The sequence below is a fragment of the Dunckerocampus dactyliophorus genome, chromosome 17 (genome assembly GCF_027744805.1).
Source record: "Dunckerocampus dactyliophorus isolate RoL2022-P2 chromosome 17, RoL_Ddac_1.1, whole genome shotgun sequence".
In the NCBI taxonomy this organism is placed as follows: domain Eukaryota; kingdom Metazoa; phylum Chordata; class Actinopteri; order Syngnathiformes; family Syngnathidae; genus Dunckerocampus; species Dunckerocampus dactyliophorus.
This window is the reverse complement of record NC_072835.1, coordinates 8,228,239-8,250,217: the sequence shown is the minus strand read 5'-3', so window position 1 is coordinate 8,250,217 and position 21,979 is coordinate 8,228,239. Positions and strand designations below refer to the sequence as shown.

At 41.4% G+C, this 21,979-nt stretch overlaps 1 protein-coding gene across 2 annotated transcripts; it reads left to right on the top strand.

Moving 5' to 3' along the window:
- Positions 1-170: 170 nt before the first annotated feature.
- taf1c (TATA-box binding protein associated factor, RNA polymerase I subunit C) lies at positions 171-21,772 on the top strand. 2 transcript variants are annotated; one of them, XM_054757333.1, is made up of 16 exons: positions 171-556; positions 863-980; positions 3,583-3,632; positions 3,728-3,823; positions 5,789-5,856; positions 5,933-6,180; positions 7,557-7,688; positions 7,774-7,891; positions 7,971-8,042; positions 8,114-8,249; positions 9,569-9,697; positions 10,712-10,910; positions 11,016-11,153; positions 13,176-14,593; positions 16,171-16,208; positions 16,722-21,772. In XM_054757333.1, exons 1-16 carry the CDS (start codon positions 440-442, stop codon positions 17,071-17,073), a joined length of 3,429 nt encoding a protein of 1,142 aa, XP_054613308.1. In that variant the 5' UTR covers positions 171-439; the 3' UTR covers positions 17,074-21,772. The 2 variants fall into 2 exon arrangements, with proteins under 2 accessions (XP_054613308.1, XP_054613309.1); XM_054757334.1 differs by lacking the exon at positions 16,171-16,208 and having other exon boundaries at positions 16,722-17,044.
- Positions 21,773-21,979: the final 207 nt, after the last annotated feature.

The window sequence follows — 21,979 nt, the reverse complement described above, 5'->3', positions numbered from 1 at the left end:
TTACGTTCAATAAAAAAAATGTCCATTATGATCGTCATTTCCGCTAAGTGCGCAATGACGGTAATGGAATTGGGACAGCACTACGCTTGTCAAACTTCACGCCTCCGGAAGTAAGTACGCATTCATAGTGTACTTAATGAAGTGTAAGTACGGAAGTACGTGATTGAACGAAGCTTTTCAACCGGAAGTTGAGGCAACCGCTTTGGAATAAGTTTCTACCCGCACACGTGTTGACCATGCTTCGTGGATTTGGGACAACATCACAGTCGGGTCGGTTTTGATTACTTATGTACCTTAATTGACGAAATGTCATGACCATTTCAAGAAAAAGACTGTTTACGGTATATAGCTTTAGCTGAGTCTGAGGACCAGCATGCCCACACTTGTTCCCTGTAACAGCGAGGGACCGCAACATGTCTTTGTAGTAATTTAAACAAAAATGGATTACCAGTTTCCCCGGGAGCTTTTCTCTTCATTCTACAACTGTGGACCACCGGACTCGACGCTGAAACATTGTGCTGGACATTGGGGCAGCTACGATCGGGTCGGACTTCAGGTTGGTCTCTGCTGATGTTTATTTCAATGTTGAAACCCTTACAAGCATAGGAAACTACTGTAAACATTACACGCTAATACATTTAATGCCACAATGTGAGTTATCGGAATTATTGTATATTACTGAACTTAAGTAGTAGTCGACAATGTTTTTGTTGTCATTTTAGTTGTGTATTGCGTGTACGCACTGCATCCAATATTGAGACCTGTGCCTAATTTTATGATTGCCTTAAGAGAGCACTATAAAAGTATTGGTTCGTTGTTAGTTCCCATTAGAATGTGTTTTTGTTTTCTATCATGGTTTCAGGGCGGGTCTGGACCTCACAGCAACTGTACCGGTACCTTTACATCCAGACATCAGGTTAGAGGGGAGAGATGGCGTCACACTGAGCCGGTACCAATTCCACTCTTCAACCCCAAAAAATGTGAGCAACTGACAGCTGCTTTGACGTCGCCTACATTGGAGAGAATGAATACGCATTCGCTCATTAGACTCCAAAATAATCCACAAAATCAAAACCCACATCAGGTTGCCAGACGTGTCATATCATTAATTTGATAACCACCACCAAAAACACAAAAGAAGTCACAGAAGAAAGGTCATTTTTATTTCTAAGCATATATGTTTCGTCCATTAACATACACATAAGTCCTTGCTATATTTATGCAAGTTAGAAGATGACACCAATCTAGACCTCCACGCGCAACCCAATGCCACAGGTCGATTACAGTTCTACCGGAAACAATCAATTTATTGTCGCAAACAATAAAGTAAATGCAGTTCGTCTTTGAAGCCTCACAGTACCGTGGTACCTCTGTTTTTGTTATTAAATCGGTTCAAAAGGGAAGAGGGAAAGCCGAAGCAATTTTTCCCCATAGGAAATACAGTAGACGCCCCTACAACGTAAATAATCCGTTCCGAGAATGTTTATCTTATAGTGTTTTTATGTTATACTAAGTGTAAAATACATGTAAATAGCCTAAGCCGTTCCAAGATCTTCCCAAACTCAGCCCTTTGGCCCTTCAAAATATTCAAAGTCCACCAAATATGGTGGGAAAATATAAGAAAACGTTAGCATAAACATAGTAGAGTAACATTCCAATATAAAATAAGGTAATAAATAAGATTACTGTAAATGAATAAAACTGAAAGCGTCACCAAGTGTACTGTGCTGTTAGTCTGAACTTGCATCGACTTTAAATTTGCCAAAGTGAAACCCCTTTTTTTTATGTTTTTTATGTTTTTTATGTTTTCATGAAAGAACTGAAGCTGTACTTCAAATCAATATCCTCTGCTAATAACAGGAAAGCTATCCAGACTATAAAGCTGTGCTCCCACTTCAATATCCTTAATTCAGTTTAATTTTCATTGCTCATTTCCCCTGGTGTATCTTACTTTAATTATTATTATTATCTTTATTTTTTAATTTTTTTATTTATCACTTTTCTGTTACGTTTTTATTTCTTTAATCTCGATTTCTGTGTGATTTATTTTATGTGTTTTTGTTATCCAACTGTTATTTTTCAATGCTCATGGTTGGATACACTGTTAATGTAATTTGTAAGGCATTAATAAAGTTGATTGTAAAACAAAAAAAGACACTTTACCTTATATGGAATTGCTTACGCAATACGATGCAAGAACTTTACATAAATTCTTTACGTTCAGTGGAATTTACGTATAAAAGGAGGTTTACGTTATTCGAGGTTCTACTGTAATGTAAATCCAATTAATCTATTCCAGGTACACAAAAATATTAACAAATACATTTTGTAGAGAATATTTATAGTTTTACAAGCAGAAAACAATGTGAAATAATGATAAATGACAAATGGATGGAACTTATTGTTGATGCGGACTTCCCATACGTCCTGGCGAGGTTGAATTGAAGAGCGTTTCCCACCTTTTTCATCAAAGTGCTGACATCCATGAGCTTTCCACAGGCCGGGTTATTTAGCAGTTGCTCCCAATAAAAAAAAATGCGCTGACAGTGAGTCAGCAATGCGTACGGTGCTATGTGTGGACACTCAATGTCGCATAACTATACAATACAGGGCAAACGGACTAGTTTGTTACGTGCGATATTGTATGAAAACCAAAGCGAAAATTGGGGCGTATGAAAACAGAGGTTTGACGGTATTCTGCAAGTAATTCCCTGACATAAATAGCCCAATTTCGTTGACGATGAGCCAGTAAATGTATTCCAGTAAGATTGTTAGTCCACACCACACCCACTAATCGTTGCAAGCTTTCATCATGTTTTCCACATTTTGTCGATCATACATTCGGTTAGCATTGATGTATAACTACGTCAACAACTGTGGACGTCAAACCTTTGACTGGCACCTCACTTAAACCAATAGATCACTCTTTTGCCGGTCCACTGTGGCACAATAGCCAATTACCTTCCATGCGTAAAGAAGTATACCAGCCCCATTCTCTGACTGCCTAGCTATGGCCAATTACATCCAATCCTCGTGATGACTGACTCATTGAAAAAGCTGTTGAAGTTCTGAAAACACCATTATGCTGGCTTAATGATGAGCTTTTGCTATGAAGGCAGGGAACTCCTCCTTGCTTGTGTATATCCTCTTCCTGCTCCGACTTCCTGTTATTAGTTATGTTTGTTGTCTGCTAATAATAGCAATTTGACAGTCTATCAACAGACGTTAGCTGTCATTGAATGCATAAAGCGTAACATAACCACACAATGACTGCAAATGATGGATCACCTGTCTGAGGCTGCTTTTGTGTACAGTATGTGCACAGCGGTGAGTGATAGCCATGATCGGCATTTGTTTTATTCGTGTGGAACAAAAATATCAGACAATTTTTATGCCATTTCATTTGTACCTGTGACAAATACACATATATTTGTACAATCTGTTATTTTAAGCAACAATTCCTAACATGCAAGCTTGTGGTCGAGATCTTTATATTATTTGGTTTTTAAAAAATTTAATTTGAAGCAAGTTGCATACAGTCCCTTTTAATTTAGATATATATTTTTTATATTCAACTTTCAGCTTTCCTTTGGCCTTCAGCACCTCCCGATCCGCTGGACTTCACCGAGCATGTGAGTGTGTTCTTCGATCCAGCTCCACTTTTGAGGTCTAACACGTTTTTCAGGAGCGCTCTCAGCTTTTCTTAAAAAAACATTTTTCTGTGTAGATGCAGAACTTCTTCATTGATCATTGCCAAGACGCTTTCGGGTGTATGAGTGAAATTCTGGGGGACCACATCTATTCGAAGAAGGGATTGAAAGGGGTAAGTTTTGCCTTCACCCTAGAAAGAACCCATCTTTTAGGACTGGGTTAGGATGTTCAGAAACAACCAGGAACCAGAAAGGCTCAAGCCTGGAAACTACTGGAGAACCAGAGACACTCCCCACAGTGACATGTCTTCAAATGAAGCATAAATTAATTAACTTGAATTAAACAGCACTTTGTTTGGAATTTTGCCCATCATCCACAATCCTTATGAGCCAAGAACGCACATCTTTCTCTTTTCTGCGTGTTCTAAAGACATAAAAAAAGAGAGGCAGCTAAGAATGCACGTAACGGGATGCAACTATTACGCCTGCAGCAGGGTGGGCTTCGCGGGCCACATGCGGCCCGCGAAGCATTTGAATCCGGCCCGCCAGTTGCTTCCAAAGTAATTAAACCTTTAACATACAAGCTGGCAACATGACTTGCTAGTAGTCAGAGTTAATCTGAGACAACCTTTTGATGGTTTAAGTAGCTTTTCACATGCAGCGATCCAGACAACTACCTCACCCACGGTGCCAAGCAAACACAAGTAAAAAAAATTGTGTCACACAACTTAACCTACCCACTGCACTGTCTGGGAAGTAAAAACGGAGGGACATTCACATACTCTTTAATAGTCAATGTTTTAGCATTCATAGTTCATATTGTATATTGCATCCTTTATTCATGAACATTCCGGGTGTCTTATTCAGTAAAAAAAAAACAACAACAAAACTGTAAAATGTAATTTTGTTATTTGATATGGTTTGATATTTAAAGTGCTCCTTAAAAAAGGGGCACAAACACATACATATAGCAGATTGTATGACACTAGAAATCCAGTTGGACTGTTAGAATTATAAGCAGAAAATAGTGTGCATGTGTCAAATATATAGTCTGGCCCCCAGGCCAATTTTGTTAACTCAGTGCGGCCCACCCCTGGCCTATAGCCAATAAAGCCTTCTCAAAAAACCTCCAAAAACTGCCAACATTTACATAATGTGACCTGCATATTAACCAGGCTACAGCGCCATTGTTATTGTTATTTTTGCTAACATTGTTATGCCGAAGAACTACGTTACATTACGTAACGCCACTACCGAAAGGTAACGCTACATATTGGAGCTGCCGCTACTCCTGCTGTGTTTTTGTTTTTGAGTTTGGAAAAGTTTACGCTAGGTGTAGCCGTCGTTTCAATGTTGTCATGTCAAAACAGTGCTCCCAGGAAGGAAGTTCCGGTAATGCTTAAAAGGACCAAAATACGTCAACATACTGCAAGTATTACATGTTATCATGAATGTACCTGTTACTGCATGCTCACAGCATGGATATAAAACCATGAAACCTTGTTGGAGGTTATTTGAGGTGTTTTAATAGCGGGCTTTGTAGGCGGAATAGGTGTGTCCCATTGCATGCATTCAATACCTGCCTATTTTTATAACTTCAGAACGCACTGGAAAGAGAAAGACGTGTGTTTATGTCTCACACAAAAGGATTGTGGATGATGGGCAAAATTCAAAAAAAAGTGCAGGTTTCCTTTCAACCTGTGCAGTAGATACACAGCAATTAGTGAACTATGACCCCTTTAAGTCACTCCCACTTACGTCAACCGACTCGTCGAGTCCAGGTCCACCGTGTTCTTTTTATTAAAAAGTGCCTGCATGAGTTGACATGGTCAACCACTTTTATGAAAAATGGCTCCATTTATGTTGACGTGTGTTGTATTGATAATTTCATCATTATCGCTAAGCAGCATGAAACGACAACGTAGACATAACTACTGTCTAGTTACGCGGCATTAAAACGTGCACACAGTGATTTCCTGTTCAGTGCAAAGTAAGCTTTGAAATATAAGCATAGCAGTATTAAACTGGATTCTACGACAGCAACAAAAATGCATGTATATCACTCCAGAGAACCTGTTTCTTGACGTTTTTGCCTGATGAAATTACACGAGATTATGTTGTGCTTGTGTATATTACAGAATCAACAAAGACATGCTGGCCTTCCACGGAAAATAAAGCGCTTCATCGACATGCTGAATTTGCCAGTGTGAGTGCACAAATGCACAAACTCATTTTGAATCGAAACAAAATCGCTTGACTGTTCAATGACGTCACCCTCTCAGATGCCACCAGTCGTATTCCTCCAGATCAGTGCAGGCGTACAGTGCCCTGCTGTCAGACGTCTTGCCAGACGTGCCGGCCGAGCTGCTGGGCTCTCTGTTGTACGAGGAGCTGACGGAGCAGAGAGACAGTCTGCTGTTTTCTGAAGCGGCCACAGGGGGCGCTCTCGACTTCATCCCCTTTTCTCATTGCGGAGACTTTCAGCGAGGCTGCCTCATCTACCCTGGAAACCAAGGACGAGACCGCCTCAGTATCCTACCTTCAGTGTTTACTGTAGTCATCGTGCAGTGTTATGGTTCTGTTCGGTTTTTGATGAAAACGGTCACCGAAATTTTGCCCCAGTTCTCGCATACCGTCTCAGTTATCGTACATTGCGAGTAACAGACTAATCTGTTTGACCGCGTATCCTTCTGTGGAATTGATTGTCCACTCTGTATATGTCAAATTGAGGGCTCGTGGTCCTCTCCAACTGTGCACTTATAGTTTGGTTGATTTTTCAGTCACCAGATACAGTTTAGATCAGAACGCCAAATAGGCTCTTTAACTTTTAGATGTTCTTATGTTCTTGTTCTTCACACAACTCCTATTCAAGCTTTCCACACAGTCTTTCGTGAATACATTACACTAGCGATGTTCCAATCAATTGGACACCGATCAGTCTCGACCGATTTCCATGGAAAAAGCATGTTTTCAACATACTGTATCAATCAATTCCTTTCAATGCCGATCACAAAAAACGATCAAATGTGGCTCTTACTATTGCAGCCTGCAACTGATAGAGATCCTTGTTTGCAGTGTCATGTCCTGCTCTAATGTCTTTGGTAGTGTCCTCCTCCCCCTTTCCTCCATCCTCCAACACATGCCACAAAAAAATTTGCGGGGGTATCACATCAGAAAGCTTTGATGTAAAAACAAACACTTGACTGCGTCAGTCAGACGGCAGCTAATGCAGCAAAAACGGTGGGCAAACACTCGCCCGTGACCAAAAAATTATTGAATTCATTGGACAGCCTTTCAGAGCGGTGGAAGACACCGGGTTCCGCCAGCTGCTCTCGCACTTGGAGCCTCGCTACTGCTACCTGGAAAGAAATGTTTCACACATGTAATCCTGCCAGAGCTCATCAGCCAATGTACTCTCACATCAAAAGTCTCCTTAAAGGGGTTTCGTCCTCTGTCAGTTTCACGAGTGACATATGTTCTCTAAAAGTAAGTAAAATATGTTTTTGTCTAAATTAAGGTGATATTATGATTCATTTTTTGAGATCATATAGCCAGGGCCAGGAATTCTGGGCCCCATGGGGTGAAAAAATAGTAATGTTGCGGCCCCCCTAATGATTACCTATTATTGTCCAAAATGTCCCCCTTATGCGGCGCTCCTGGCCAATAGCACTCATCTTAAATAAATTGAAAAATTTACAGTTAATCCGTACGATTGGTATCGAAATCTGCAGCGTAAAACCCTGATCAGAACACCCCTACTTTCCACGAATACTCGCATACTAATACTTCACCCCAATTTCCACATGTCTACCCAGCATGCCACTCAGGAAACATTGTCTGCTGCTGGTCTTTTAATGAGGTGACTGTAAGGATGCTTGTTTGATGATCTTTAACGCAGTACCTCAGACTTCCGTACGGTGGAGCTGGAGCACCATAGAGACAAATGTTTCTCTGTCAACTCCAGCATCAGCGAACCATTCAGCTTCCAACTGAAAGGTCCCATCAGACAAATAAGCTCTGCATCTCTGTTCAACGATTGTAAGGAGTAGACATCATTCACAACAATGTCATTGGGGGACACAGTGTTCCTTTTATAGGCTTTTTGATCTGTCTGGGTCTGCAGGTTGCGTGGCAGTGAGGTCTGATCACCTGTGTGGCGTTTGGAGATGCAGCGAGAGAGACCAACCGCGATTGCTGCAAGTTGTGAACACCAGAGAGGCTGCCACCTGTATCAGTGTCAGGTAAGTCACCATCATGACACCGGCCAGGAGAGCTCTAGGGGGGGAAAAAAATCCATTGTAACTTTTGCTGTGTGATCAGTCCTCATGTTTTAGGTGAAGTTCTGGTGGCGAGTGAAAGTGGAACAGCAAACCTGTGGACTGTTGGGAAAGGGTGAGGAGATTACTTGTGACGTTGTTCATCTTGTACTTATATTGAGCTGCTTTTTTTTTCTGTCCTGTCAGGATCCAGAAGGTTCATAAAGATGACAGCAACCTGTACTTTAATGCCAAGTCGTCATGGCGATGGTGCGAGTTCTCTGCCCACCCTCGAGTGGTGTTGTACGCTGACAGGACTGGTGCGGAGCTCTGTGATATCAGGGTGAGAGTGAATAAATTTACTCAATGACTCAACAAATGTTGCGGTTTAGTATTGATTTAAAAAAAATCTAATTTTAAATGAATGTTTTATCACAAACATAATTTGCACAAACATTCGTTCTGATGTCAAAATATACACGTGGTCCTAGGATGTTCCGCTCCTAGACTGTGACACAAGATGAGCTTTAACTCCGAATTCACTCACACTGTACACAGAACACATGAAGCACATATAAAATACAGCAATAAAAACATGAAAATGAAATAACGTAGTAATAACAAGAGAATAACTCCTTACTTTTATCCCTGAGGTTGTCTTGATGTCCTTTCTACTATCTAAAAATATTGTCCAGACTAATCGAGGAGGATAACCTCTTCTTGTCCTCTCAGATCTCCTTGTAACCAAGCATGAAATGCATGACCCCTCTGGCATTCAGGAGCATTTAATAACCTTTATCCTTAATGATGGTCGTGGGCGTATCTCTTCTGTGTTGATTTTCACTTCCATGATGATGGCTTTCCCTTTTGCTTTTTGCGCACTGCCCAAAAAGTGACTCTACTTTGGCTTTTTAGCGATATACAAATAATGTCCAGTACTTCATTACCGATACCGCAGCTCTTACTAATGTCATTTCACATGTAATGAACGCACTATGTTTCTTTCACTGTGATGCTGCTGGATGCACTGGACAAATAAAACACTCTTTGTGCAAAGGAAGACAAATAGTGCAATATACAATGTAAATTCTAGAAAAAGTGCCATATTTAAACATTGTCTCAACACAGTAGTCATAAAAAATCATAACCAATAGTCAACTAAAATAAAATGGTCTCCTTTCAACAAGTAATAAACTTGGACGATAAGAATGTAGAAGATATAAGAATCCAATTAAATAATGCTGGCAACGATACAATTTGGAAAGCTGTACATTTTTATGTAACACAAGCATACGTGTAAGAACAAAGTAAAGTGCAGAGTATGAAACTGTGGACGACCATCGCTGATTTTTGGGATTATTCTTGAGGTGTGATATTAGATCACAAGTATTAAAGTAAGTTGCCTGATGCAGCACTTTACAGTCATTGCAAATTACATATTTACAAATCGAATGCAAAACCTTCCAGATCATGGACATACTGAGCTAGCAAGCTCGTTGCTGTGCGGCGCACAATGTCACACTTGCACGCTGGTATCATTCTCGGCAGAAAACCCCATACCGATATGAATCGATGTCTAATTTTTATCCCAATATTGGCCAATAATGTCCCATTCCTGCTCTCCATCTGACTGCATCCTCTCTCCTTGTTCTGTCTTACCAGGTGAGTCCTGCCTCCATTCACACTCTGTTTCGCATCAGCAACACCACGCAGTGTCGGAGTGGAGAGAGACTCATCTTCTGCAGATACCTGGGCAGCACCCACCCCTTTCACCATATCTTGACAACTCAGGTACGTCAGACAATCCTCAATGTAAGCAGGTTTTCACCATTCCGAATTTCATTAGTGACAGGTTTATATAAAGTTGGTATTTATTAGGCATGAAGTTTATTAGTCATATACAGTAGTCCCTCGTTCCAGACCCGACCACGAGAAGTGAATTTCTGCCAAAGAGGAATTCTTATTTATAAATGGAATATTTTCTTAGTTGGAGCATAGAAAACCTGTTTACGACCTCCTAAATATAGTTTTTAAACATTATTAGAACCCTCTAGACATGAAATGACACCCTCAATCACCATTACACTCATGTTATCCAATATAATAGATATATTAAGAGTAAATAAGCCATTCAAGACATAAATAAGATTTGTGCAGAGTGTGTTGCTATGAATGTGCTCCCTGGGGAGAAGAATGACTGGCGGACAGGAAGTGACGTTGGGGGGGTTCAGAGTTAAGTTTCAGCTTGTCATGGGTTACGGCCGCAACAGTAGCTTGTGTTTTTATTATTTATTTTCATTATTGTAGCTGTTAGATAATTCAAGCCAGTTGTTCCAGCGATCAGGTCTGGTGCTTGTGTGTCTCGCCAAACGTTTACTGACACAGAGCAACCAGTGTGGAATACTCAATACTACATTGAATGCGTCTTTTGATTGTCTTATTTTTATTTATATGGCCATTTTTGTGCTTGAAATGATTAATTTAGGAAGAAAATGTAAAATGTGCTTAAATATGCATTTTTCAATTCTTGCCAAGGGACGACCGTACTGTAAAGTATCATCCTTTCGTGATAGCCAATGTCTAGTCTTAAGTTCCAGCCTCAAAAGTTTGCTAGAAGACACAAGCAGTCACTATGAACTATCCCAACTAGGGGTGTAGTGGAATGGTTTGATCACTGTTTGGATTTAAGGTCACGGTTCTAGTCTTTTTTTTTTTTTTTTTTTTTTTTAGTACAGTACGGGATCAAAATACTCTTAGAGGCGGGACCCGGCAATGGAGAAAATTTATTTACCATTTTTCTCCTAGCACTCGGCCTACATCATGGACGAGCGATTCCCGTGCCTGCCCATGCTAAAGCTGGATCACATGATGCAGTTCCCACCCATGTTCTGTCACGTCCTTCCTGGGGTATCCTCACCTGGTCCAACCGGAGGCGTTTGTAGAACCACTAAGGTTGTTCTGGGTTCCCAGAGTTCTCAGGAAATCACACTGCTGCAATACTCAGGTTTGAATTTTATAGCTCAGTTTGAAGTTTCAAGCGCATTTATTAGGTGAGGGTTTTTTTATCTGTTCAATGGTCTGTGTACATACTGCATGTTTGCATCTGCAGGAGGCAGAGCAGAGGCATGTGTCCGTCATGGTCCTCCTCGAGCTCTACTTCGGCCTTGTGATGGCCTCAAACATCTTCCTGTCCAGATTCCACACCGCATGGACACAGCAGCTAACAGACTGTCTTCACCTGCTGCAGGTATGGATGGGACACTTGGTGTGTGTGTGCGTGTGTGTGTGTGTTGCAATGCTATTTACAGACTTTGACAATAATTGAAATGACGAGTAACAAGCCTTTTAAAGGAAAACTACACTTTTTGGGAGGGAATTTTTGCCCATCAGCCACAATCCTTATGTGGGACATGAACACACGCCTTTCTTCTTTGTGTATTCTAAAGCTATAATAACAGATAAAGAGGCAGGTAGTTAATGAACACAACGGAACACACCTATTCCGCTGAGAAAGCCCGCTGTTAAAACACCTCCAAAAACCTCCAACAAGGTTTTCTGGTTTAATGCTGTGACCGTGTCGTAACAGGTACATTCATGATAACATGTAATACTTACAGTATTTTACGTAGTTTGGTCATTTTAAACATTACCGGAACTTCCTTCCTTGGCGCATTGATTTCACATAACAGAAACGAACACCTACACCTAGCGTTAACATTTCCAAACTAAAAAAAAACAAACACAGCAGCAGTGGTGGCAGCGCCAATCTGCAGCGTTACCTTTCAATAGTATAGTGATTTTGCGAGTGCGGTGCAGACTCGCTGCGGGTGAGTGTGTAGTGACGCTAGTCATTAGCCAGTTAGTAGCTAGCCGGTGTGGTGTGGCAAGGTGTCACTACGCCAGTAACATACTTCTTCGGCGTAACAATGTTAATAATTATAATAAACGTGGTTAATATGCAGGTCACATTATGTAAATGGAGCATTGTTGGCGGTTGTAGGTTATTTCAGAAGGCTTTATAGGCGGACTAGTTGCATCTCATTATGTGAATTCTTGGCTGCCTCTTTTTAGCTGTTTTTATATCTAGAACGCACAGAAAAGTGGAGAAAAAGTGTGTTCATGTCTCATATAAGGATTGTGGATGGTGGGCAAAATGCCAAACAAAGTGCAGTTTTCCTTTTAAGATTCAGGTCAGAAACATCTTCAACACGTTTTGCTTGGCCCAAGTTAAAGATAGGAATGTGTGCCCTGCAAAATGCAAAAACAATGGTTTGTTTATGTTGATGCCACTCGGACGGGCTGCCTTACATCGACATAACAAAAATATCCGATGCTTGCACATTTCCTAGTGCCTGCGCCAGAGCCTCTTATCCAACAGAGCTGCTACGCTAATTTCATTGGTATGTCTTAATTAGAATGAGAATAAAGCTTCCGTACATGTGCTTCTGCAATGCTTTTGTTGTGAAGCTGGCTTTGCACAAGACAGGAAGTCACTCTGTGCGCATTTTAATACTGTGCAACTTAACTGGACAGTAGTGTGTCACTGTTGTTTCATGCTGCTTAGTGATGATGATGAAGTTGACGATACTAAAAAAAACAAAATTTGACAGTAATGGCGTTAAAAATATTGGCAAACCCTCCCACCCCCAAACTAACAGTGTTATTGGTTTCCAGTAATTGCATTAATGACACCATTACTGATAGTAACATGTGGTGCGTGTAGCGATCTCTATAGCAATGATCTGGGTGTCGCTTCAGTCGTTATTGTTCACTACTACTACTACTACTACTACTACTACTAGTACTACACAGGAAACTGAAAAACTAAATAGTTAGTCAATGAGGTGTAGCTGCTTACTCTCAAAAACACATTGCCTTCTATCATTTTGGTAGAGAATTCTTGAGAAAGTCTTGAGCTCAGCGCCCAACCAGATCTCATAAAACACCACTCAACAGCACACACCACTGCATAACTAAATTCCAATTCTTTTACATATTTGAAGATTTTTTGGGGGACTAATTCTTTTTTTAAATTTTTTTATTTTTTAAATTTTTTAGACCGATTTTTCATAGAAATGACCTCCTTTAGATTTCATATTTTATGTTGACAACCATGTACTGTATGTTGACGTCAACTTAAGCGGGCACTTTTTGAGTAATAAGAAGAACACAGTGGACCAAGACTTGATGATGGTCAACATAGACGGGTTGTCAACAAACAGTGTGTACATTTACAGTCCTGATTTTCTATTTTCACATTTACTTCCAGGCCTGACATGTATCCAGAAGAGTGAAGGCAACGGGGCAAGTCGAGAATGCTTCTGTGTGCTCCAGCTAACGGAGGCAGGTGATGTTTTCTACCAGATCCTTGAGCATGAGGGATCAGACACCTCTTTAGCCCCAGCCACAGAGGATGAACCCCAACCTCAACAAACTGCAAAGGTCTTGCCTCCACAGTGGACATTGGACAATGGCACAGAATCAGGGAGAGATTCTTCTTCATCACACTGCTTGGCACAGACCGATTCTCAGTTGGTGGTGCCTGACACATCCAGTGATGAGGACGTCATCAGACCAACTCAGGGTTCAACGCTTCCCACTTTAATTCCGGAAACACCACGGAGTAAATTACAAGATGATGCTTCCTCCGAAACTGGTTCCGAGGAGTTAGAGACACAAAAGAAAGGACAAAAGCTGAAGAGGTTGAACCTCCATGTACGTGTCAATGATGATCCAGCTGGAGAGGATAGGAAGAAGAATAAAACTGATGATCCAGAGCATCCAGCTGGGAATCAGGAGACAACCAGCAACTTGACTTCTACTGTCCAGCAGACCTCAGTAAAGCTCAGTGAGGCTGCTGTCATCTTGTGGAAACGATGGCTCCAGAAACTGATGCTCATCAGCCACAAAAAGAAGCCACGCCCTCAACACCCACATCATTTGACATTAAACTCTTGCGGCCTCCTCTGCCTGTCCAGGGACAAAATGAGGGAGTTATCTGAAGAGGCGCATGTAACGAACGTGAGACGCCAGCTGAGAGCGTGCATGTCCAACCATTCTCTGCTCGTGAGAAGCACTGTCCCATCAGACTCTACAGATATTCTGCCATTTCCAGACCAGGTGGACACTGAAGCTTGGAAAGATGGGCTCAGTCAACGTCTGACACTCTCCTGGCAGGGCGAGGAGATGTGGCGAGCATGGTGGGAAGACCGGCTGGGCCTGAACAACGACAAGAAGATGGATGCTCTTAGGAAGAAGAGGAGGAGGGAGAGGGAGGCGAAAAGGGCTGCCGGACCACGACTCGACCTTTCCGGAAGTTTCACTTCATCAGTCAGCTACCAGTCAGATGTGGATAATTTCTCAGATTTCACGGGCTGGTCCTCTGGAGTCAGCCAGGGGGCGCGATCAGATACAGAAGGGACTGAGATGTTATCGCAGTCGGAGGACCTAGTGGAGAGTGGGGTGCCAGAAGGCAGGACACCCACCATGCTGCTGACAGAATCCACATTTCCTACGCCATCTGCCACTCCTCCACATGGAAAAAATACCCAAGATAACTTGGGTACGCCCAGCAGCTCCAAAGTGTACACTGAGTTAAAGACGGTCCAACTTGAATTCACGCCATCCAGTCAGAGGAGGAGCAAACGCCCAGGAGACCACTACCTCAGCTCTCTGTTTGGATCACAGGTAACTGCATGCTGAACTATGCTATGTTCATCACAATACTGCTTTTAGAATCTCATCTACGCAAAGTCAATCCCTGTACAGTACATCTTCGCTTTTCTCAGGGGTTACGTTCCATTCCGAGCCTGGTGGTGAATGGCAAAAATCCACTAACAAATGATACAAATGTCAATTTTTGACACACGGCACACTCATCCCCCTCCAGACCCTCCTGCTAGCTTGACTTTGACATCCTCCTCTGATTTTGGAGAAACATTTGTATGTAGTACAAGTGACTGTTGAAATTATTAGATTAGATTCAGCTCCAAAACCCTCCCCTTCTTTCTCCAATTACCATTGTTCACTATGAAGCTAAATGCTAAGTTAACTCATCTGTCTTTATTCGAAACTCCTTTTAAGTGGCATTTATGGGGACAATATGCACAGTAAGGACATTTTGGACACCTTGATAGTTTCCTGGTCCAGCAGCAGTGACGCTTAGTCCAGGTCAAAACATACGCTTACGTACGCGGAAGCAATAAATGGCCCACACCTGCTTGTGCCGGGGAGGAAGGAGAAGAGATGAAAGGCTGGGAAGCCGTAATTTTTTCTGACTGTTGATTTGTTTTGTCACACATTTACACTCGCATTTCTTGTGTATTCTTCTTTCGCATTACCACGTCTCCTTACACTGCTGCACGCCATCTGCCATCACTTCACATGCAAAGTATCCGTTTGGTCTCATCATTATCAAACCTTCTTATCATAAACCCACCACACCACACCACGGTATCCTGTTCAGTGTCTCTGTTAAGCACGTCATCCAGACTGAGGACCCATTCCGACCCTCAGTGGCAAAAGATACAAGGAGGCCACATTACTTGGTAGTTGCTGCACCGTTCTTTTTAAATGGCTGCTCTGATCAGGATTATCAGCACAAAAAAAACACACCTGCTGCCATTGGCCCGTACAGGTGAGAAAGTTTCAACACCTAATTGAAGATACCATACCACATTCATTTGCTGAGGGATTTGCATAATGTCCCTCACCCTTGGGTGCAAAGTGCAGGTTTGGATTGCCCTATTTAAAGTAAAGCCGCACGGTGGTCTAGTGGTTAGCATGTTGGCCACACAGTCACACTCTGGAGATCGGGAAGACCTGAGTTTGAATCTCCGTTGGGCATTTTCTGTGTGGGGTTTGCATGTTCTCCCCGTGTGTGGGTTTTCTCCGGTTTTCTCCGGTTTCCTCCCACATTCCAAAAACATGCATGTAAGGTTAATTGGCGACTCTAAATTGTCCATAGGTATGATTGTGGAATGTGAGTGTGAATGGTTGTTTGTTTATACGTGCCCTGCTATTGGCTGGCGACCAGTCCAGGGTGTACCCCGCCTGTCGCCCGAAGCCAGCTGGGATTAGGCTCCAGCATAATGAGGAGAAGCGGCATAGAAAATGGATGGATGGAATTCATCATGGCAAGCTATACCACCCTCTGTTCATCCCGATTTTGTATTGCATTTTTAACATTTTTTGTACTCTTTCATAATTTATTAAGTATGTCAGCATTATTAATCATTTATACCTGACTTCCTTACGAAAAACAGGAATCTAGGAAGCTTCACCTGCACTGTCCAGCATCCAGGTATTTATTTCAGTCACACTGGTTGAATTTTTGGCAAAAAAAAAAGTTACTGAATCTTTTCGGATTGTATCGTTCTAAATGAACCAAAATGGTTCGTCTCAACCACGAATCGTGATACGAATCGAATCGAATGGTCACACCCATAATGGGGACTCGCCAATAAAGATGATGGATAAAACAGATGAATCGCAGTGACAGGCGAGCGTGTCAACTGTTGTGGGGCCCCCTCCACCTCAATCTGAAGTGGCTAGTGGTAGAAGTCCCCCCCTGCTCTGCAGCTGTCGGAGAAGGTGTCTCTCCAAGCTGCGTCTACATATATATTGTAATTCCATTCCATGTATGGTAAGGTAATGTTTTATCAATGTAACGCCTGAGCCAAAATGAATGTCATTCAGTCCCGTGATGATGTTCTGTCCTACTAGTATATGAGTGGGACAGCTGGACAAATGTGCAGCTTGTGAAATGACCACTGGACATGCTTCACCTTTTTAATCATCCCTGGCTTGTGTGCAGGATGGTCCCCCTCAGCATGACAACTACTTCCTGGATGAGGGCGACCAGGAGCAGCACTCGCTTCCACCCCTGGCCCACTCGTCGCAGCGCCACAGCTCCCAGCCTCTGCCCCCCTCCCAGACTTCACTGGGGCGGCCGTGGTCACAACCAAAGAAGAAGAAGTCACGGATGGGCTTTTGATTTTGGATCACAGTACTGTACAGCCTCATGGTTTTTGGTGGATTTTTTTAAGAGGAAAAAGATGGATCGTATTTTCTTCCACTTATTTATGATCACTTTGACAAAGGACATTGTGACCTCTTCAAGACATGGAAACAGGATCTTAATATTCAATGGACAAGCTTTTTTTTAATATTTTTAAACCAACACTGGACTAAACTGGATCTAATCTGGGAGAGGACTCGTACTTGAGATCATCACATGGTGGAAGAGGATGGAGTGCTGTACTTTGGTAGGACCAACTGACATTTTTTTTTTTACATTTAATTCAGTATTTGTAGTGTATATTTGTGTACGTATGCCATGTAAGATAAAGAATGTCAAAATAATTCATAATGCTGCTAGTTTCAGTTAGTAAAATGACGGATAATTCACTGACTAGTTTGACTTATTGGTTTGGTATGTGCTATAAAACACACACACACACACACACACACACACACACACACACACACACACACACACACACAACGCTACATTTACATGCACAAAAAATTGGAATTATTGCTGTTTTTTTTATTTTACAGTATGTGAAAATACTGTATCTTGTCCACTGTTGGGTAGTAATAGAAGACTTTAAAGTTACTGTAGTGGTATCCAAACTTTTTCTATTATACAGAAAAAGTACATCAGCTTTGAGCCAAGCAAAATGATGACCTTTTTCTGTGGTTCCCATACATCCATTTCTTTGTGGGGGTTCACCACAAATACATTTGGAGTTATCGGTTTGCCTTTGCACATAAACACTTTTTAATGGGACTCTCTGTGAATGTACTGTAGCTCGTCGTTCTACTGACTGAATGACGACTACTGACAAATCTAGCGACATTTTCTGGTCCTACTGGACACTTTCAGAGAAAGCACATATTGCTCTTCTCAACGAGCAGCGGGTCCTTCTGAAAGCACTTAAAGGTAGCTCTGTCTTGCTTGTGATAAAAGAAAGTTCATTTCTATTTCTAATCATATTTGTTTTGCTTGTCATGTGTGTTGTCTCTGAGAGCATCCTTAAAAATGACATGCACATGTGACATGGAAATGTATGCAAATTAGACAATGATGTCATTTAGCCCCCCCGATGTGGGTTAATGCACGCAAAGCTAGCTCAACAAAAGCTCAACATTGTAGCTCTGTGTTGTAGACAACAAACCATATTGGTGTAATATCTAATTAATAATGAATGAATTTAGTTTTTACAATATGCTGAGGGTCAATAAAAACGAGCTGCGGGCCAAAAATGTCCCCTTGGCCTAACTTTGGATAGCTTTAGAGTGACATTAGGGTGGTTCAGGTGGACCTTGTGTTACCTTCTACTTACCTTCTCATAAATTGGACGGCCCCGGTTAGGGTCTCTTTAAGGACAGAACGGGATTGCAAGGAGCTGTTGGAGAAATGTGAGTCTGATTCCAGACGGATTTCTGGTGAGGTGAGGTGAGGTCACAGCTTGTGTTCCCCCTCACTCTGACATCTCTGCTCGTGTGCGTGCATGTGTGTGCTGTGGTTCTGTGTGTTGTGCAACACTACAATATACAGCACAGTGTAAATGTTCCAGACCCGACCATAAGTGAATTGCAGCAAAGTAGGATTCCTTATTTACAATGGAGTATTTTGGTAATTTACGACGTTGTAAATACGGTTTTTAACATTATTAGAGCCCTCCTAGACAGGAAATAACACCCCTATATTTTCTTATACAAGTATAATAAGAGAAAATAAGACATAAGAGTCGTGCTCATGTGTGTTGCTATAAATGTGTTCCAGTGCTAGAGCAGCTGAGTGGGGGGCGGACAGGAAGTGATGTCCGGTGTTTGGAGTTGAGTTTTAGCTAGGCATGGGTCACGGCCGCAACAGTAACCGGTGTTAGGGATTATTGTACCTGCAATGAAAACCTGTTCCGGTGACCAAGTCTGGTGCTTGTGTGTCTCACCGAACATTAGAGCAACATTACTGACACCTAGTGACCAGTGTAGAGTACTACATATCATCACCATGTCTTTTGAATGTGTCTTCTGAATGCCTTATACTTGTATTTTAGTTCATTTAGCCATTTTTATGCTTGATAATGTTTCATTTAGGCAAAAAATACGCACATTTTTTGACTAAGTCGTATTCAACAGCAATGATTTATTAATCCATATATTTTTGAAAAACCATGATAGAGTGAAGCCACCAAATTTGAAGCACAGAGTGACGAGGGACAAGTGTAATGAAAAAATAGTGTAAAGTTATTCCGAGGCTATTGAGGCTACAACTCCCTTAATGTCTTGTGCGTTGGTCCATCATATGCACATAACAGCAACAGTATACGTTGAACTTTGAACATTGAACACAGTCATGATTCAGCATTCACGGTCCTGCAAATTCAGGTTTTTCTCTCCCCCGAAAACATTGTATTCACACTAAGTTAGAAATAATGTATAAATGTGTGCTAAGACGGGTAGAATGTACAGCATACATACTGTATACCACTGTTAGTCATTAGTGGTTCCCTCGCTCTTTCACGAATTCGCTGTTTGGCAACATTTTTTCAATGCTTCTTTTGTTTTATTAGTGGATGAACGCTGTTACAGGCTGAGCCTGGCCCTTCTAAGAATTGCAATTGAATCTCCCTCTCTTTCCTCTCTCGTCTGCCTGCTCCGCCCATTGTTTTCTGCGTCCTGATTGGCAGTAGATCATTGTCAATCACTCTCCTTCGTGCTGCCCTGCCCTTCCTGTGTCATGCTAGCTCGCTTGCTAGCTCGTAAACGAATCTTCGGTTCGAAGGAGTCACAGGAGTGAAATACGCGTGAGTGACTTACCAATTTCTTGTGTCCTACCTGTAGGTTGATCATTAAAATTCAAACGAAGGTTTGAACTTCTTTGAGAGCGTTTAAACAAGAGAGAAATGTGACAAAATGTAATTGCCTGTCTGAGTAAAGTGTATGGTGAGGGGTTTTACAACCTTAAAACTTATATAATCACTGTTAACAAAAAAAAAGAAGTTGGCTACTTGGATTTCACTTATTGCGGGCTATTTTGGGAACCTATCCCCTGCGATAAACGAGGGAACACTACATAAAGCCTTTTAATAAGTGTGTAAGGCTCAAACCTTTAGCTTGTTAGCGTCCATCACTAGTGAACGATGGCAGTTAGAGAAGAGAGAAGGGGAGGGGTTTTAACAGAATAAAGAAGTAACCTTGAGATTATCAGGCTTCAGGGTGAGTCCTAAAAATAACCAAGAAGTTCTAACCTAGAAAAGTCGATGTAAAAAGTAACCTATTGAAGCAAGGAAAGCATAAAACAACATCTTACCTTTCTAGCTACGCTAAACAGGAGAAACAGGATTAAAAGGAAATAAGGATCTTACCCGTACGTCATATTTACACGAGCTGTGCAAACAACTGCAGCGTGGCAGGATGGGGAAGTGCTCTTCAAAAACTCAGAGAACACAAATTCATTCACATGGAACGTGTCAGACCTTGGATATTTTCGAAATTTTCCCGGATGAACATGCCGTAGTAAATTTCCTAAACGTTTCCCCTCAAATTCGCTGGAAATGCCCCGCCCCTTTTGCAACCCTGACGTCAATAGTTGTGTCATCTTTGTAAATACCATGTCATCATGCCACCATGACTCAACGTAGGCTGCCTGTGGCTGAGACTGTCAACTACAGAAGGCGCTTTCTGTAGCAGTTGGAGGTCTGAAATGCTGTGGCGATGCACGTACACTCCTGAACCACATCTTAAAGCCAGGGGGGGAATGTGCAGGATCACTTAGTACTGTGGAAACTAAGTATAGCGAGATTTGGTATTGGGTGTGTGTTCCAAGATGGATAACAGACACAACGTTTTTGCCGAAAACCAAATCCTATCACAACAGACGTTGTGTTTTGCATTGGTTTATTTTAAGTGAGAGCATCAAAATGCAAAGAAGAAACCGCAGCAAGAGACGAAGAGAAATAGTCTGCAGTATATTGAAAACAGCATTTCAGGGGCTGTTCATCAAAAGCTCATCCATCGCCTTAAAAAGTCCAAATCGATTCTAAAGACTGGAACCTTTTACCTTTGACCTCAGGAGGTCATGACAGCATGAATGTCGGACAGGAAAAAGCAGATTCCAATCAGAAACCAATCAGCCGATTTTGAGTTGAAATGCAGCTTTCAGTAAATTGATCCAAACATAGATGATATCGATACCAAGGGGTAGATTCCGTATCAGATCGATACAACTATTCCCACTCATTTGGTCACGTCATTTTATAAAAATAAATAAACTGTCCTGTTTGGCAGCTTAGTCACGCAGCGTGACTGATCTGTTCATCTTAAAACCCACTTTTATTCTCTGGCTTTTAACTCGGCATGAGTCGTGTGGTCCTCTGTGTCTTTTATTCTTTTTTGGTTTTAAATGGTTTTATTTATTTTAGTTTATTTAATTAATTTTTTTCCTACTTCTTGTATTTATTGCTTTTATAGTTACTTCTTGTTTCAAATATTTTACTGTTCTAAGTTTCTTTGTTTTTATTTTATTTATAAATAAAGTGGATTGGATTGGATCTATTTGTCTTATTGTACCACTACAGATTCACTGTACTGGTACAAGTCTGGAATAATACTACTGGTGTGATTGTGTGGTGTTTGACTTTTTTGGATTGATGCTGGATGGTAGTTGGTTTGAGAGCAGACAGATTTTGAAGCGAAGTGGGACATCAATCATTTCCACAGCTTGGTGAAGCTGGGGATAGACGGGAATAAAAAAGGTACAAAGAAAACACATGACGAAACAGCAGCAAAATGAATGGAGGACTTGTTGGGACCTGGCTGGGGAGGGATAAAGAGTGATGCAGAGATGTCCACTTTTTTCCACCGAGAGCTTCGCACTGAAAAATCAGTTTGTGGGTGTATTTTGATATTTTTCTTTTTTTTTTTATAATAAAAGGCTAAAACCAAGCCGATATGCTAAAAAGTTTATATATATATATATATATATATATATAATTATTAATTCTTTTTTTCCAAACATGCCACAGATGGACCCCAGTCCACATTTTGGACACAAGTTAATCA

Bases quoted from the DNA above. Each gene is read 5' to 3' on its own strand.
- taf1c (XM_054757333.1), top strand. From the start codon at position 440: ATGGATTACCAGTTTCCCCGGGAGCTTTTCTCTTCATTCTACAACTGT. The intron at 557-862 runs GTTGGTCTCTGC...TCATGGTTTCAG, and splicing joins ACGATCGGGTCGGACTTCAG to GGCGGGTCTGGACCTCACAG. The intron at 9,698-10,711 runs GTACGTCAGACA...TTTTTCTCCTAG, and splicing joins ACCATATCTTGACAACTCAG to CACTCGGCCTACATCATGGA.